Genomic DNA, 20,021 nt, shown 5'->3' on the forward strand with positions numbered 1-20,021 from the left:
AGGATTTGTAACGATCATCAAAACCTTCTCAAATCCAACCGACTTGAAACTATTGCTTGGGAATAGACTCTACTGAGCCCCGGAGGTTCCTCCGTGTTTATCGAGCATGTCTGATGCATATGATCAGTCATACTCCATCTGCAGCAGCCGGTGACGATGGACCGTTGGAGGCGCATTAAAGTGTTTAAAAGGTGATATGTTTCACTAAAGAACACTACATTACAATAATCAAAATGAAACCCCTTCACTTTAATACCGTCAACCAGTGCGAACTTGGCCAGGGTTCAGAACAACTTGTTTGTTGCATCTTTATCGACTCGCTTAAGCAAAGACGAGTGAATATGAATGGAATGAGACGAATATACGGATCAAGGATCCGTAATCCGCAAATATCGAGGAGTTACAGTCCTTAATTAGGCGTACAAAACCATGTTACGTATTCTCGTATCGATCAACGGCGGATCGAATGTTTACTTTGCAGCAAAAGTGAGATGAACCGATTATGAATGGTTATGAACATGGCTTTCCGACGAAACTAATTAAACTGATTTGTAAAACGCTGGATGGATCGAAATCAAGGGTATGACTTGCGGATAAGATTTCAACGTTCCTGGTAACCGTACGGATTGAAGCAAGATGATTTGAATTTATTGATCAATATTGCTGTTAAAGGAACCATTTGTAGAGTTGGCGTGCAAAGGAGCAGTAATAGTAGATAAGTACGGACACGTTACGCGATATTTTTATATACATACAGGGGATAGACAAAATGATCTGGACAGGCAAAATCACTTTACAATAAATGGTGAAATAGCTGCAACTTTTTGAAAATTGCATCAAAAAATATAATTTTTATACTAGAAGTTGATCAACTAGTTGTATATAAATGAGCAAAATTAGCGAAAGATCGGACTATTCTATATGAAGTTAAAAAGATTCTAGAAAAAGTCATAATTATAAGATAGCCAATTTTGAACTGTTATATCTCCGGATTCAATGAACCAAATGCAATGAAGTTTTGAGTGTTCATGACTTATTTTGGGCACTCGCTGCTACGAAATCGTAGATGGCACTCGTGTTCCACGTGTTTTTCACGTATACAGCGGCGCCACCTGTACCTATCCACCCGAAACATACATGCAAAGCACGGGTGGAAAATGCCACCAGTCAGGAAAAAAGGTAAACAGCTTGAAATTTGTATGGTGTTATATTGGTTAAACATGGACTGACTTAATGCAGCAAGTGCGCCAAATAGGCCCCCTGCCCAAATGGTCCCAGACCCCAACCCTTCTTGGCAAATCAATGAAATTCTGGTCGGGAATCAATAAAACACAGAGACATAAAAAGTGTTAATTCACATTTTTCACAGTTAGTCTTTGGAGCTCGTGTGGCGAATGTGACGCAAGTTTGAATACGATGTTTTACATCTTATATTTTTGTCAATCGGGTATTGAAGAAATGTTGAATCTTTATCAAATTTGTCCAATTGAATATCCAATATTTATTTTAATCAACACTTGCGTCGTTTACAGTTTTGTCCCACAACGTTTGGCCCAACAACGCAATATACACTTACGGCAATTGAGTTCATCACTGCGGTCTGGGCAATCGTAATGTCGATCGCAGCGTTGTCGCGGTTGAATACAAGAACCATCGTGGCAAGTCCACTCGTAATATCGGCATTTCCGCCCTTGTTTTCATTGGTCGGCGTGAATAAAGATTCATTGATGGCGCAAAAATGATGTATGTGTGATGACGAGATGGACAAATGATACATGAAAATACGGAAAAGAAGTGAAATAAATGATAATAAACGAGGAATGATTCGAATCCTGATTGTACCGAAAATAATCACAAAAAATGCTGTACTCACTGCAATCATTCTCGTCAGATCCATCGCGGCAGTCTACCCTCAAATCACATCGTCGGGAATCGGGAATGCACTCACCGGTGTTACACCGGAACTCGCCCCTGGAGCAAGTACCTGCGGAAAATTTATTTTGTTAGATCAGCATTTGGAATTGTTTTTAGGTTTCTTACAATTTCGTTCATCCGATTGATCTCGACAGTCTGGGTTTCTGTTGCACACCAAGTAGTTCGGAATGCATTGTCCATCGCCACAGGTGAACTCCGATGATCGACACGCTAGGTATGGAAAGCGTAGAAGGGCTAATTAGAATATGATATCAGAAGTGTTTGGTGCAGATATTAAGGATACAAAAAATAATTAAAAATGCTACAAAGCAGTTTCAATCAGATTAAGCGTTCATGCATTTTTATCTAAGTGCGAGGGAGTAAATCGTTTAACAAATGCATAACTGAAATGATAAACAAATATGATATTTCATTATTTACATAATCACTTTCACAGTTTTATTTTTGTGGAATGTTTTGAGTTGTTATCAAACTCAACGAGTACGACGGCAGACATCATAAATCGGCAAGGTTGAAAGGTCTAGGGGCTGTTTATTAATTACTGAAGGCAATTTTTACAACTGTTAATTTATCATCAATTTATTGATGAGTAAAAGATTTTTTTTTCTGGTATGAACAGCATCATGCAAATAGGATTTTTTTTGGTGACGCTAACCGCACGGCAACGACGCTCCATCTACATCTTCGGTGGTTTTTGAAGGGAATTTGTGTGGTTTCAGAAGCAGACATGACTGCATTTATTTTTTTATTATAGAAACCATCATGTTATGGTCGCCATGTCATATGCTTGTCTCCATTTTTAGAAGTTTTTTGTAATTACAATTTTAGGATGCGTTGTTCAAAAATATGCCTTTGTTCTTTAAGTAATCTATCAACAAATCTGGATATTTTTGTTTTTCTAATTTGCGTCAACCAGCCGCTTGAACATTGAAATGAAATCAATAAAAAAAAAAAACAATTTGGATGGCGAGCATGAGATTCATTAAATAAACGAAATAATGTGGAGTCAAAAAATATGGATTGAGCATGCTTTTCACAGAACGATTTTTAGGGATATGAAACATCTAAACAGCAAGTAATGCAGAGTGAGTGTCACTATTAACCGAAGCAGTTCTGTTCATCGGAGAAGTCTTTGCAGTCGTAATAGCTATCACACCGCAAAGCGGCGTCTATGCAGTGGTGACCATCTAGACAAGCGAACTCAGTTTCATTGCAAGAACCTACAAATAACACGCAGTGAGCAGCATAAGGTAGACAGGAAAAGTGATTAAGTAAGTGAGAGAGATCACGCATGGAACAGTTTTAGTGCGTTCGAAAAGTACGAAGATGCTGTCGTTATTGTCAAGTTTAAGTTAGTAGATATCAAGTGGTGTAATATTTGATTGCAGCCGCATTGAAAAGTGTTTTCAAAAATCAATAGTGAAGAGTAAGTTGTCCGGTTAGTTCATTGCATTGATGAGCAGTTACTCAAGCATTGGGAAAAAATGGGACTACTTACGGCAGCTGTGCTCATCGGATCCATCGTGACAATCTCTGACTCCGTCGCACAGTTTGGAGCGATCAATACAGGTACCTTCCGGGCATTCGTGTCTGCCTGGGCAACGCTGGAGTTACATAAAAATTAACGATTATCAACTTGCAAATATACTAAGCATAGGTAAGCATTTCTTACTTCGACATGAGGAGGAGGATAATAAGCTCCACAGTCGGCTTCATCGCCACCGTCGCTACAATCTCGTCGTCTATCACAGCGTTGATCTCCGTCGATACAAGTACCGTCAGAGCAGGTGAACTGGTCAATCGTACACCGAGGACCTGTGTGGGGTAGAATTTTAAGTAAGCTACTTCTGAGTAACTTTTTGACATATATTATCTTTTTTGGATCGATAACTGATTTATTGATAGCTTTTTTAAAATCTTTTTCTAATTTTCAAAATTTGCTAACATGCAAACTGTATACATTATTGGCGATGTGTTTCACTCTAAATTTGATTGTGCGATATTTGCCAGAAAACCGTTCGCCAGAAAACCATTCGCCAGAATAACAAACGCCAGAAAACCATTTTCCAGAATGTACCATTTGCCAGAATACCATTTGCCCGAAAGTACTATTTGCCAGAATGTACCAATCCCCAGAATTTAATATTAAATATTAAATTCTGGGGATTGGTACATTTTGGCATATGGTACTTTCGGGCAAATAGAAATTTTCTTCATTTCCTAAGAATTAATTTCAGTCCATTAACATAAAAAATGTCAGTTTCAATCTTTTAATTTAATATGTTCACTGCTAGGAAGATTTCTTGTTTGTTTCGACAAAGAACGACTGGCTAGAACAATGAAAACAACTGAAAATGATTCACCAGTAGTTATTAAGCAAAGAGAAAATCGATGAAGAGAAATCGATCATTACAGATACGCCTGTATGATACTAAGATCAAGACTACGATGTAACTAGGCTATAAGTGCATAGGTCTACAAACATCTGGTATGGTGAAAATACTGCTGACCGAAATACATTAGTCCGACTGGTCAATGGATAGAATGGTGATCACGAATCACTATTCAGTGATTATGAAACAGGAATCGGAACGGTTTCTTAAATTTGTTCGGTTTTCCAATAATTAGCTGATACTTCTACAATATTAATATTTCCGTATTGTTTTACCACAATCAACAATTAATGTCAGAATCTAGTCTTACTAACTGAGAAGAACAGCCTATGTTTAAAAGAAGGCAAAATTCACTAGTTGAACATCAACGGTTTCGATGCAAAAAACTATTTTTTATACAACTAAACTAAACTCTCCTCAAGTAACCATGGTGCTGAAGCCTTTTTGCGTGCAGATATACGATGTATTTAGAGCAATCATTACTTTACATGCAACTTTAAGGTTGATTTAAAGTAGAAATGGTCAATTATAAAATCAAATTAAGATTATACTGGTATAATCTTAGTTCAGTCGCATAATTGCCATTTCCACTTTAAATCAACTTTAAATGTTCATGTAAAGTAATAATTGTTCTAAATACACCGTATATCTGCATGCAATAAGGCTTCAGCACTGTGGTTACTTGGCTAGTTCAAATAGTGAATTTTCCCTTCTTCTAAACACAGGCTGTTCTTTCTAGTTTCATTGTAAGACTAGTTTTTGGCATAAATTGTTGATTATGTTAGAACCATAAAGCAATACTGGTACTGCGGAACTAATAGTTTAATTATTGAAAAAAAAATAACAGATCTTAGACCCGTTTATTGTTCCTATATTTGAAAGATGGAAAAATTCATGGTTAAAATACAGTAACTCCAACTACAACAATTATTTTAACAGCATAAAAAGAAAAAACGAAAAAAATATGGCCATTCGGCAATAGTTATTTATGCAAAGAGTTGCAAAATGATGATTTTTACAGCACGAGTCGTACATTTATCCAACGAGGCTTGCCGAGTTGGATAAATACGAAGAGTGCTGTAAAAATCGAGTTTTGCAACGAGTTGCATACAATATTTTTTGCAATGATCAAAATTATTCACTAGAATATGATCATTTCCATCAGTATCATTGTGCTTCTCGGTGGTCGAATGGGAACGACCACGTGCTCCATCACGAAATCTGAATCAAGCAACACGTGCTATAACCAACATAGTTTTTCAAGCTCTTACTGTGGTAACACAGGTTGTAAACGGCCTTCAGTCGAATGTCCTAACACCATTGATATAAAGATTCTACAACAGTAGCCGGAGCGCCATTAGCCATAATACCAAAGCCCATATATGTTAAGCTCACATATTACAATTATCGTGATAGAAATGGCGCAAATAAACTAAGAAGTTCATCCAGAAAGAACAGCAGATGATCAAAAGAAGGAAAAAACTGCTGGAATTATTAGAATTAATTTCCTCAAGAACAAGCTTTTTATAGCATTTGATCAAGTGATATTCGGCCTAATGGTAATGGCTTTCGGGCAGTGACAGTCAGGCTAATGGTATAGGTGACACCGTCACTTGAGTTATTATTTCTGTGTATTTTACTTGTTGCTTCCAAAAGATTTTTGTTTATGGTATTCGATTGACTTAACCCGTTTCGGTCCTAGTTGGGAATTTAATTTCAAAAAATCACTGTGACTTCATTTTCCAATCGATTTTTACGAAATTTTGTACGAAGATCGCGCTACATCTCTAGTTGTATGGAAAAATATTAAAATGGTATTTTGGTCCTTGGGGTCTGAGTTATTGAAGGGGTTATATGGGTCAAATCAGGTCAAAAATGGACCAACTTCCTTTTAACCACTGATTACTTGTAAAAAACACATGCAATATGATTGCAAACATGTTCAATTATCTTTTCATTATTACAGACGCATAGTTTGAGTAAATTGGGGTTGTCTGGTTTTGGTTCCGGATGTTCCGGGTCGCGTTTGGGGTGCGTTCGGAGGACACTTCTCAAACGTTCCCTACACATGACATTTTTTCTCGCATAATTCTAAAAACAGGCTTGTCATGATTCATTCTTCATAATTTTGTATACTAAGTTTATTGAAGGAATATTCCAAGGTTTTTTTTGACATATTGGCCGCCATCCCGGATGTTCCGGGAACCTGGGACCATCCGGGGAAGTGGCCATTTTCCAAACAGTTATGAAACATGGCTTGCGACATATCAATCTTCATGTTTTTGCCAAACAGGTATGTTAGAGTAGAATTCAGAGGTTTTTAGACATATTGGCCGCCATCCGGGATGTTCCGGGAACCTGGGACCACCCGGGGAAGTTGCCATTTTCCAAACAGTTATGAAACATGGCTTGCGACATATCAATCTTCATAATTTTGCAAAACAGGTGTGTTAGAGGAGAATTTAGACGTTTTTGGGCATATTGGCCACAAATCCGGATCTTCCGGGAACCTGGAACCACTCTTGGAAGTGGCCATTTTTCAAATTGTTATGGAACATGGCTTGCGACATATCAATCTTCATGATTTTGCAAAACAAGTATGTTAGAGGAGACTTCATAGGTTTTTGGACATATTGGTCACAATTCCGGATGTTCCGGGAACCTGGAACCACCCGGGGAAGTGGCCATTTTTCAAACAGTTATGAAACATGGCTTGCAACATATCAATCTTCATGATTTTGCAAAACAAGTATATTAGAGGAGAATTTAGAGGTTTTTGGACATATTGGCCACCATCCCGGATGTTCCGGGAACCTGAAACCACCCGGGGAAGTAGCTATTTCCCAAACATTTATGAAACAAGGCTTGCGACATATCAATCTTCATGATTTGGCAAAACAAGTAAGTTAGAGTAGATTTCAGAGATTGTTGAACATATTGGCCGCCATCCCGGATGTTCCGGGAACCTGGGACCACCAGGGGAAGTGGCCATTTTCCAAATTGTTATGAAACATGGCTTGCGACATATCAATCTTCATGATTTTGCAAATGAAGTATGTTAGAGTAGAATTCAGCGGGTTTGGACATATTGGCTACCATCTTGAGTATTCTGGTAACCGGGGACCACCCGGGGAAGTGACCATGTCCCAATAAATTATGCAACATGGCTTGCGACATATCAATCTTCATGATTTTGTAAATTAGGTGGGTTAGAGGAGAATCCAGATGGTTGTGGACATATTGGATAATACTCCGGATGATCCCGGAACTTGCAGCCATCCAAGGAAGTGGTCATTTTCCCGGAACATCCAGATATGGTTGCCAATATGTCCAAAAATTTCTGAACTCCTCTCTTACATACTTGTTTGGCAAAATCATGAAGATTGATATGTCGCAAGCCATGTATCATATTTGTTTGGAAAATGGCCACTTCCCCAGGTGGTTCCAGGTTCCCGGAACATCAGAAATTGTGGCCAATATGTCCAAAAATATTCGAATTCTACTCTAATATACTTGTTTTGCAAAATCATGAAGACTGATATGTCGCAAGCCTTGTTTCATAACTGTTTGAGAAATGGCCACTTCCTTGGGTGGTTCCAGGTTCCCGGAACATACGGAATTGTGGCCAATATGTCCAAAAACCTCTAAATTTTCCTCTAACATACTTTATTTGCAAAATCATGAAGATTGATAAGTCGCAAGCCATGTTTCATAACTGTTTGAAAAATGGCCACTTCCCCGGGTGGTTCCAGGTTCCCGGAACATCTGGAATTGTGACCAATATGTCCAAAAACCTCTAAATTCTCCTCTAACATACTTGTTTTGCAAAATCATGAAGATTGATATGTCGCAAGCCATGTTTCATAACAATTTGGAAAATTGCCACTTCCCCGGGTTGTTCCAGGTTCCCGGAACATACGGAATTGTGGCCAATATGTCCAAACACCTCTAAATTCTCCTCTAACATACTTGTTTTGCAAAATCATGAAGATTGATATGTCGCATGCCTTGTTTCATAATTGTTTGGAAAATGGCCACTTCCCCAGGTGGTTCCAGGTTCCCGGAACATCCGGAATGGTGGCCAATATGTCCAAAAACCTCTAAGTTCTCCTCTGCCATACTTGTTTTGCAAAATCATGAAGATTGATATGTCGCAAGCCTTGTTTCATAACTATTTGAGAAATGGCCACTTCCTCGGGTGGTTCCAGGTTCCCGGAACATACGGAATTGTGGCCAATATGTCCAAAAACCTCTAAATTCTCCTCTAACATACTTCATTTGCAAAATCATGAAGATTGATATGTCGCAAGCCATGTATCATAACTGTTAGGAAAATGGCCACTTCCCCGGGTGGTCCCAGGTTCCCGGAACATCCGGGATGGTGGCCAATATGTCCAAAAACCTCTGAATTCTACTCTAGCACACTTGTTTTGCAAAGTTGTGAAGATTGATGTGTCGCAATCCATGTATCATAACAATTTGGAAAATGGCCACTTCCTCGGGTGGTTCCAGGCTCCCGGAACATACGGAATTGTGGCCAATATGTTCAAAAACCTCTAAATTCTTCTCTAACATACTTGATTTGCAAAATCATGAAGATTGATATGTCGCAAGCCATGTATCATAACTGTTTGGAAAATGGCCACTTCCCCGGGTGGTCCCAGGTTCCCGGAACATCCGGGATGGTGGCCAATATGTCCAAAAACCTCTGAATTCTACTCTAGCACACTTGTTTGGCAAAAACATGAAGATTGATATGTCGCAAGCCATGTTTCATAACTGTTTGAAAAATGGCCACTTCCCCGGATGGTCCCAGGTTCCCGGAACATCCGGGATGGCGGCCAATATGTCAAAAAAAAACCTTTGAATATTCCAATATACTTAGTATACAAAATTATGAAGAATGAATCATGACAAGCCTGTTTTTAGAATTATGCGAGAAAAAATGTCATGTGTAGCGAACGTTTGAGAAGTGTCCTCCGAACGCACCCCAAACGCGACCCGGAACATCCGGAACCAAAACCAGACAATCCCAATTTACTCAAACTATGCGTCTGTAATAATAAAAAGATAATTGAACATGTTTGCAATCATATTGCATGTGTTTTTTACAAGTAATCAGTGGTTAAAAGGAAGTTGGTCCATTTTTTACCTGATTTGACCCATATAACCCCTTCAATAACTCAGACCCCAAGGACCAAAATACCATTTTAATATTTTTCCATACAACTAGAGATGTAGCGCGATCTTCGTACAAAATTTCGTGAAAATCGGTTGGAAAATGAAGTCACAGGGATTTTTTGAAATTAAATTCCCAACTAGGACCGAAACGGGTTAAGTGTGTGATCAACAATTCCGGGTAATTTTTCTGTTTGGCACAACAATTATTATTTAAGGAGATCATGTTATGGTTATTGTCAAAAATAAGCTTAAAAATTACTTACAATTGCAAGCAGGGAATCTTTGAAAAATATAAGTAAAGCCAAAAGTTCCATATCAGTAAAAGCTGGGAAGAACATCCTATGTGTTGAAGAAAGGAAAATCTTTGATGAGTATTGGTCAAATTCCGTCAAAATAATATTTGATCAATTGGATCCACATCATGATCAACTTGTCCACAAGACAAATGTTCTAATTGAAAAAAATAAGCTGTTGTGCGCAATAAAATATTTGAATAACATAACAGTAACATAACAGTAACATAAAAGATTTAATGTATTGTGAAGTTTGAAAGGTTTGATTTCACATCATTTTTTTGTTTCAGAGTCATTTGCCCTTCTTCAAACTATAGGCTTTTCTTTAAAAGTTACTCTAAAATCATTTCTTGTTTGCTCTTACTTCAGTTCCGATAATTTATTTAACTTTGGCATATAAATCTGAACAAAAATTAAATTTTACATTTTTACAATCGTTATTGTGGGCTAATCGATACCGAACAAATAAAAAACACGATTTACTTTTCAATATGATTTTTTTAAAATTATCATTAAATTGGGAACACTTCTGGATTGAGAACTATGGAAAATTTCTGGGAAATGGTACTTTCTGGGGAATGGTACATTCTGGCAAATGGTTTTTTGGGAAATGGTTCTTTCTGGCAAACGGTTTTCTGGGAAATGGTATTTTCTGGCAAATGTCTTTCTGGCCAATGGCATTCTGGCGAATGGTTTTCTGGCAAATATCGCACAATCCTAAATTTAAGCACAAACCAAAAAGGAGGCATTCATTTATCAACTGATGCCAATTTAGAATGTTATGACAATAGTTAAGAAGCGTAAAATGTGAGGATATTTTCCTAGAATTTTCTCAAAAAAAAAGTGGAATTATTGGTCTGACTTCAGGCAACAAGTAGAAGCTCAAAAATTCTATCTCAAATTCTAAATTTCCAGAGATGTTTTTAACATTTAATGAGTCGCTTGTAGGAATTTGATTTGGTCAAAATATTCTACACTATATTGGAAGTTCCAACAAGCAGCCAGATTGAAATTTTAACTCGAAATTCTTCCAATGTTTCTTCTAAGAATCAAGATTTCAACAGGAATATTTAGATGTTGATATTATTACAGGAACTTAACCTTAATTGTTCTACGAAATGAGTGAAGAATTTGCATTTTAAGTTAAAATACACGTAAATAAAAGCAATTCTCATCACTCTTTCTGAACATGTTCTGAAGATTCTCCAAAATATATGTTAACAAATTTGGAAAATGAATTCTTATAGAAACCCTGTCATTCGTTCCTTCGATGTCTGCAAGTTTTTCAAGAAACATTTTTAGTATAGTTGAATTTTGATTTCAATTAAAAAATCCATCAGGAATCATTGACAATCGTCAAACCGCATTTCCCTAATTTAGCACCGAAACATGAGGACTTATGGACTTGACGTAAAAATCGCTAGGAATGGCGAAGTTTGCCGGAAGCAGCTAGTTATTCATACAAATTTTCAGAAAGTCCAGGAAGATTTCTAAAAGAAACTCCTGGGGGATATAGGATATGTAAGAATGACCGAAGTGGTAAACGCGCGAGTATTCAGCAACCAAGGGTGAATTGTCCAGGAACTCTTGGAGAGACCACAAGAGAAACTGCGAAAATAAAAATAAAAGTTCTTGATGCCAAAATTTGGAAAGAAATTCGAAGCAATTATCAGATTCAAGAAGACAATTCTTGAGGAATTGCAAAGAAAGCAAAAGTATTACTTGCAAGAATCGACTGAAATTCTTAACTTTGAACTTTTAGTGCCGAAACGTTGGGTAGATAATAAACCCGTTTCAAGAATAAAGACTGCGTAGCCACTAAAAGTTCAAAGAAAGCAAAAGTTTCACAAGATTTTCTAGAGGATCTCAAGAATATGCTTGGAAGAATCATAGCTCATATCGCAGAAAGAACTCTGGGAATCACAAAAGAACTTCTGGAGAAAGTATTTAAGATTGCATAGAAGAATTTGATAAAATTACCTGAAGGTTTTTTTTTTAAGAATAAACTTATAGATATACATACCCAGAAAGAAATTACTGGCAGAATTTAAGAACAAATTCATGCAGGAATACGCGAACAAAACGTATTGCAAGAGATAGACAGGTACAAGATTACCTAAAAGATCCCTAGAACTCCTGAGGCATTTTTAAAGAAATCCCAAAAAATATCAATTGGAGAATCTTAAGAATACTTCTGGAGGAACTTCAAATGATTACAAAGAAGAATATTATGGGGTTTCTTGAAGAAATCACTAAAGAAACTCCTCTAAGAAATCACCACAAAAATACTTTCCAACGAATTTTAAAAGATAAGCAAGCGGAATCCTATTAGATATTATCTTAGAAGCAATAAATATTGCGGGAATTTCAAGAATAACTTTTTTAGTAATCCCAAAAACAACTTCTTTTGAAGAATTGTATTAGATTTCTTCAAGGTACCAATAAAAACTCACAGGATTCCCAGTAGGAATCACGAAAGAAGAGAACTTGTAAAAGAATACTGGAAAAACTTATAGCAGGCACGAAATGTTGCTAATTGACAAATTGAGAGATGAAATTTATGAAAAAAAAAACGCATTTTGATGGAATTCGAACCCACGACTCCGTATTCGCTAGACCGGCGCTTTGACCAGCTAAGCCACAGAACAGATTCTGCGGAATAGAAAGTCAAACTAACTCTGCAGGCACATAGTGAACACTCCTATTTCACAAACCCATCTCTCTTTCGGCCTAGATGCTAATCCACAACACACTCGCGTTTGTGCCCACTAACCACAAGTGAGAGCGAATTATTTTTATGAAGCCGAGACTTACTCTTGCACTCCGCATACCTAGCAACCAGGCAGTTTGTGTTGTGGATTTTCATCTGAGCCGAAAGAGAGATGGGTTCCCGTTTGCAACGAAAGCATCAGATTTGATTGTATTCAGCGTGAGCGTGGTGTTGCTGAAGGTGGTCGAAGACGCGACTGCTCGAGGGTTAACTATAGCAATAAAGTAAAACGTCTGTTTTTATGTTCCTTGGCTATCAATAAATCAGTTACACATATCCAATAGGATGTCATCAGCTCTCCACTCCATGCCTTACTATTCAATGTGTTTCAGATGACATTTCTAGACAATCTAAGATTGAAACTCTATTCTAAATGCAACGCATTGAACTTCAAGTTGTGGAGTGTTGACTGTAATTTTGACCGTCGAAGATGAGTACATATTTTTCTAACAATTTACTGCAAATACTGTGAATTAAGCAGTTGTAAACCGAAAGCGTAAGGGTAAAAAGTTTCACACGAGCAAGCAGCAAAAGGAATACTCACCGGTTGGGCAGCCGATCTCGTCCGATCTGTCTGTACAATCGTCTTGACTGTCGCAGCGGAATTCGCTATTTATACAAAAGCCATTGTCACACTGAAACTGATCTGTGGTGCAGGGCCCACTTGTGCCGTTGGTGTCTATGTTGTGTGACAATTAGTGCGGGTTTTCATGGGTTTTCAAGCGAATCAGCGTGTGTGTGTGGGTGTTTTGGAACCATTTTTGTTTATACAAACCAAATCGTATACCGAAGTGAGTTGGAAAATAAGTAAGAAAAATAATCGGATAAGCAGAATTAGTGCAATAACACGCTTGTATGTCAGTAACAAATGTATCCAATAGGTTTCAATGTTGTTAAGTAACTCATGTTATAAAGGGTTATATATAAACATCAATAATACTACATATATAATACAATCTATATACACTTACTACAATCGAGTTCGTCACTATTATCGTTACAGTCCATAACTCCATCGCAACGTTTACTGAACGGAATACATTCTCTACTCTTGCAACTACAATATACAAAGCAATGTGCATACGAAATTGGAGATAATAATTAGAATACTTTTTTAACAAACATTTAAATCTACGAGTTACTTACTGGAATGCGCCGGCCTGGCATATAATACAGTTATTTTCATCGGTTCCGTCATCGCAATCCGGAGAACCGTTACAATATGCTTCCTTAGCTAGACAAATACCATCGCATGCGAATTCGGTATCACTACATTCGTCTAAATAGGTTGGTTGGAAATTAAATACAATTTAGTGAAACCAGCAGTGTACATATATGCATAAGAAGCGGGATTAGCGTGCAGTGAAGAAATATACAGTCAGGTTTTTCTTTACGCGGGGGATACGTACCGCGTAAAAAAAAACTTAGTTCAAAGTTCAAAAAACCGCGTAAAAAAAGTCTCACCATTTCTCGACGAATCATGCAAAAATAAGACGATGATTTTTTTTTTGTATGGAGTTTTCATTTACGCGGCCGCGTAAATGAGAACCGCGTAAAAAAAGACCTGACTGTACTTGGGCTACTAAAACTAAAAAAGTACTAAATATTTATGTCAATCTTTAGAAGCACAAAATCTGAAGAACCTTATGACAAAATCTGAATATTCGATTTGATCGAATAGTCACCTCTAGTATTTGTAAATTATTCAGATTTTAAGTAAACATACCAATTAACTTGAATTTGTGAACATTATGCAACTTTATTTCATTATGCAACTCATTAGTTAGATGTCTACGTGGAAAAAAAATCTTGCGCTTGGAATTATTCATAGATAAAATTACTAAATTGTGTCGAAAACTACAGTGGCGCTTACGTCGACTATGCGGGTATGGGAAGCACAATATATATTCGAAAGTCTTGCGATAGATTACTGTTTCCACCTAATTATGTCTGCTTTGTTTTTGTTGCTGAGAAACGTTGGATTCTCTTACGGTACAGTCACAGACAAACAGACGTAACGCTTAGAGGAAATTCATCAGAAATTTTTGCCCGGTGTCTTTTTTATGAGCATATCGCCTCCACTTTAGCATCTTATTGAACATCATATACGACCGTGTGTTGGCTGGGTTGCAAGTGTACACGTTGCTGAATGATGCAAACAAAAATTACAGGCAATTTGTGTAATAGTGTGCGTGTCAGCAAAACGTCAAATCGAAATCCATCATGGCCAACAGTGTCGCGCGCGGTTATACCAACAGGTGGCAGTGTGTTCATGAAAATGACACCGGGCAAAAGTTTTAGAAGAATTCCCTCTAAGAGTTACGTCTGTTTGTCTGTGGTGCCAAGCCGTCTCGAAGAGTGTTACGTCTGTTTGTCTGTTGTACAGTTATACTGTAGTCGAACGAATAAATGTCACATGTTACATTTAGACATTTTCAAGTTTTTTTTTATGTCAAACGTCATATTTTGATACAAGTGTTTGAAATATTTTGTCAACATATGAATTCATATATATATATTTGGATAGTTGAATTGCGTTGACGTAAATCAAATGTGACAAAAGCCAAAGTTTATTTTGAAACTTCAAATGCGTCTTTCTCGTGTTTTTCTTTTGTAACATGTGGCCTTTATGCGTCCGTGGGCAGTATAGACCATCAGTAAATAGTAAATAATTAGTGGTTTCTGAATAGAGATACAAACTAAGACATTGCACAGTGGGAAAAATCGACCCAAAAAACGGATCTTTTAACGCCGCTGGTTTCGGTACGTGAAGTTGACCATTTCTGACGTAAAAAATTACGAGAAATCGATTGGTGCTAGATTTATTCACCGCACGGCACGGGAAGTGGTCCATTTTGCCCTTTTTTCATACGAGATGAGAGTCAAAATGTACTTTCAAACAACAAGCACGACTGTAGATCGTTGAAAATAGCTTCAGGTATAATTAGAGATTTATAGCAATCATAAAAATACATTAAAGATCATTTCAAATGCTTATTTTGCCCCCTATGCCCCCACAACTGCTGGAAATTCACACTTTTACCTAATTATGAATGGATTTTTAATGTTACTGATTTGAAGTTGATTTTTTTGGCATAAACAAAAAGCGCTAAATCTATTATCACCAGAATCATCTTCAGAAGTTGTCCAATTTGCCTCATTTTGCCCTATTTTCATGGAAAAAGGAGATTTAAAACGTATTTATAAGAAATAGATACTGCTAAGGAACGTTAAAGTTAGTTTTTGGTGCAATTGGCAGCTAACAGTAATCATACTCGTATATGAAAGATCTTTTCCCTATTTTACCCTACATGCCCCAGAAACTGCTGGATGATAACATTTTTTGTATTGTTTTGTAACATCACTCTACATCATATTTGCAACATGAAGTCATTATTAATACATACAAATACGGTTTATCAATTTGCTTTAGAACCACGGGAGGGTACAAACAGCTGTCCATTTTACCCCAATTCGCCATGATTTTTTGTCGTCTCATGAATAAATTGATTTCTCGTGTTTGCTTATGTCCGAATTAATCGACTTCTGATACCAATGTAATTAAAAGGACAGTTATTATATATGGCTTTTTTTCCAATTCTTGCTTTTGGTGGGGAACTGAGGGCATAATAAGCATTAATCTTAATTGATCTTAATCTTAATATGTGGCAAATATGCTCAGAATTGATTAAATGTAGCATCTTTAATATATACATATTGGTACTTATAGACGGCCTATTTAATCAGTTTTGTTTATATTTGGCACATTTTATAAAATACTTATTATACTCTAATTCCCCATGAGAAGCTAAAATTATAGAAAAAGTCATATATATGACTGTATTTTCGATTACATCGGTTTCAGCACCAATGAACATAAGAGAAATTAATTTATTAATTTAATTAATTGATTTATTAGCTTATAATTCATTACATAAAAAAGCAGGGCAAATTGGGATAAAATGGACAGCTGTTTGTACCATTCCGTGAATGATTCTAGCATTAATCGATAAACTAATAAATTCGTATATATCAAAAATGATCTCATTTATGTTTTGCAATCAGTGACATTGCAAAACCATACAAAATATGGATATTAACAATGTAACGTAAAAACCCCTACAAATGCGCATTTTATTTTCCATATCGGGCCCCACGTTTGGGAACTAGATACGAACAATAAAATCGAACATAACAAATGCACAAAACACAAACATGCAACAGATAACATTAATTGTGCCCAGTTATCTAAATAGATAACGTAGTCCAATCGCAGGATGACGAGGTTTCTATTTTGTTCTTGGTCCATCAGTCAATCCTGTAATCGTATTTTTTTCTGGCGGATTGCCTTCTTGTTCGCAGCGTTGGTTGCTTACATAGCTTGTTTTGGTCTAGGAATTTCTAATCCTAAGGGGGCAGGTTTTGGGGCATGTAGGGTAAAATAGGGAAAAGATCTTTCATATACGCGCATAATTACTGTTAGCTGCCAATTGCACCAAAAACAAATTTTATCGTTCCTTAGCAGTATCTGTTTCTTATAAATACATTTTAAATTTCCTTCTATGAAAAAAGGGCAAAATGGGGCAAATTGGACAACTCCCGAAGATGATTCTGGTGGTAATAGATATATCGCTTTTTGTTTATGCCACAAAACTGTATCATTAAAAGTCTATTCATAATTAGGTAAAAGTGTGAATTTCCAGCAGTTGTTGGGGCATATGGGGCAAAATAAGCATTTGAAAGGATCTTTATTGTATGTTTATGATTGCTATGAACCTCTAATCATATCTGCAGCTATTTTCAACGATCTACAGTCGTGCTTGTTGTTTGAAAGTACATTTTGATTCTAATCTTGTATGGAAAAAGGGCAAAATGGGGCAAAATGGACCACTTCCCGTGCCGTGCGGTGAATGAATCTAGCACCAATCGATTTCTCGTATTTTTTTACGTCAGAAATGGTCAACTTCACGTACCGAAACCAGCGGCGATAAAAGATCCGTTTTTTGGGTCGATTTTTCCCACTGTGCATTGCTTAAAGTACGCGTACGCGAAAATTGATTAATTTTATTAGGAATAGTAATTGCGATACACAAAACTTGCGGACATATGTTTTATGAGCATTATTAACCCTTATGTGGCCGACAGGGTACCCGGGTACCCAGCACCCATTTGAAATACACGATGTAGCAAGCAAAAAGTTTGTTGGACACATAACGGTTAAAAATGTAACCATTGTATTCATTTTCAATGCCTCCGCAAGTTTTTGGGTATTGTATCTTTACTCAAGACTTAAACAAAATATTACAAAATTAAAAACTAAATGTTAGTTATATTATATTAGCACATAAGAAGCACACTAAAAATTACCATGAATATCACATTCTTCTTCGTCCTCTCCATTTTGACAATCAATCCTACCGTCACAACGGAAACTGTTGTCTAAGCATCTTCCATCGCAGTAAAACTCATGACTCGCGCATTCCTCGTCGTCTTCGTTAGCTGTTGATGGGATGTCATTTGTTTGTTCGTTTGTTTGTTTGTCCGAAATATGGAACGATTTAGCAACGGATTGAAAGAGAACGTGAGCTATACTTGACCAAAGTAAGCCAAAGCAAATAAACGATGTTTCGAATCTTTGGGGTCAATGAATTTAGTGTGTGCCAATCGAAAAGCCATTTTTTAACAACACAAGCGTGGACAGAAATTATAGTAATTTTGGATGAATGAATGGAAACATGGATCTTCTAGGAATAAGCTTCACCGGTGTACTACTAGTAGATGCTTGATGGATTTCAATGTTGCGGATTGGAAGCTTGTTCCTAGAAGAAGACATCGTCTTCAGGCTTGGACCTGCTGTGGTTGGTTAGGGAATGGAATACCGTATGGACAATCGAGCTCGTCGGACTGGTCGTGACAGTCCACAATTCCATTGCACTTTTTATAGCCCGCTATGCAGATTCCATCGTGACACTGGAAATTGTCGTGTCCGCAGCGAGTGGTGCTGTAACCCGGTTGATGCTGGCCATGCTGATGGTGAGAAACGCTAGCACGATTGTGATGATTGTGATGATCCAATGATTTTAAAAGAGAATTATCGTCTGGATGGTATAGAAAATTTGGCGATCACTGTAAGTCGGTGCATGTAGGGTTTGTTTATGGGTTGTTGTATTTTTTTGAACGAGAATTTAGTTTAAGTTATGCCGAGCTTTTGGAAACACAATGCAAGAATACATAATTGATGCTACATATATTCCCAGCGTTTTTTACTTTGAGAATGAAATCAGATTAATCATGTCTCTAATACTTCTGGAATTGAAAAATATTGAAAAATGAGATTTTTAAAACTGTTTTTTAGGTTCAGAAATAAATTATCGATAAATAAATTTAAAAAAAAAACGCATACAATAGTTATTTATGCAACAAGTTGAAAAATTATGATTTTATCAGCACGAGTGCTAGATTTATCCAACGAGGCTTGCCATGGATGACAGAAAGGCAACATGATGTTTTTGGAAGAAGTTCGTGGCACCTCAGGTAGTATCCAAAGAAATTCACATAGGGTAAACGTACCAATAGTGGTGCTATTAGTAGCTACTTGTAGTAAAACAACTGAATAAAATTGATAATACCATAAAATAAGAGTCTGAATACATTAAATCGGTAGTTTTTCATTTAAACTTGCTAGGAAAAATGTTAAAACCATTGTTTATTTCAGTTTTTATAAAGTCCAGCTAAAAATTTAAGGAAAATAACTATTTAAAATAGGTTTTACGGCAATTCCGAAACACAAAACTGAATTAATGCCATTTATTAGGTATGTACAGGGGGTGACCAAATGTTTGGGATAGGCAACTTTTTTTCACTCACAAAAAAGTTCAACATCCTGTAACTTTTCATAGAATGCATCAGAAATTCTCAAATTTTGAATGTTTGCCAACCTATTATATGTGCATCATTGGTACAAATTTGAGCCCGATTGGTTAATCTTTCGCGAAGGTAGAACCGTTTTCGTAAAACACTATTTTTCAGACTGCTTATTTTTGAACTGTCATATCTCAGAAACCAGTGAACCGAATTGAATGAAATTTTGAACGTTTATCAACAATATATTAGTTCTTCACAAGTTATAAAAACGTAGGTACTTTTTAAACATTCAAAAAAGTTATCAAAGATTGACACTTTTTGGATTTTTTTCGAAAAAAAAATATTTTTTTTACATCAACGTCATTAAATTTTAGTTTTTGATATCTAAAGCAATTTTACTTCTGTTCTCAAAATATCTCTAATTAGATATTCTAGAGCCTATTTGGATTGAAGGAAGAACACATTCAGTAATATTTGTGTGGTATTGTAAATTTGACTTACTTTCCTCTATATGGGTGAAAATGTCAAACCGGTATAACTTTATTCATCGTGAGAAAATATTACATTTTACAATGTTGTATGAAT

At 36.6% G+C, this 20,021-nt stretch overlaps 1 protein-coding gene across 32 annotated transcripts in view; it reads right to left on the reverse strand.

The window, feature by feature from the left end:
• The window catches only part of LOC109404958 (basement membrane-specific heparan sulfate proteoglycan core protein), a 305,493-nt gene that overhangs the window by 54,313 nt on the left and 231,159 nt on the right, over positions 1-20,021 (reverse strand). For 23 of the 32 annotated variants that reach the window (XM_062858588.1, XM_062858581.1, XM_062858573.1 and 20 more), the window contains 10 exons: positions 18,452-18,670; positions 17,940-18,071; positions 13,719-13,851; positions 13,544-13,629; positions 13,117-13,251; positions 3,608-3,750; positions 3,434-3,539; positions 2,041-2,145; positions 1,874-1,984; positions 1,577-1,690 (listed from right to left, as the gene is read on the reverse strand). In XM_062858588.1, the coding sequence (XP_062714572.1) occupies positions 1,577-1,690; positions 1,874-1,984; positions 2,041-2,145; positions 3,434-3,539; positions 3,608-3,750; positions 13,117-13,251; positions 13,544-13,629; positions 13,719-13,851; positions 17,940-18,071; positions 18,452-18,670 (1,284 nt within the window). The remainder of the gene's footprint in view (positions 1-1,576; positions 1,691-1,873; positions 1,985-2,040; positions 2,146-3,433; positions 3,540-3,607; positions 3,751-13,116; positions 13,252-13,543; positions 13,630-13,718; positions 13,852-17,939; positions 18,072-18,451; positions 18,671-20,021) is intronic. The other 9 variants (XM_062858572.1, XM_062858583.1, XM_062858582.1 and 6 more) reach the window with 7 other exon arrangements.

Source organism: Aedes albopictus, chromosome 3, assembly GCF_035046485.1.
Source record: "Aedes albopictus strain Foshan chromosome 3, AalbF5, whole genome shotgun sequence".
NCBI classification, from domain to species: Eukaryota; Metazoa; Arthropoda; class Insecta; order Diptera; family Culicidae; genus Aedes; species Aedes albopictus.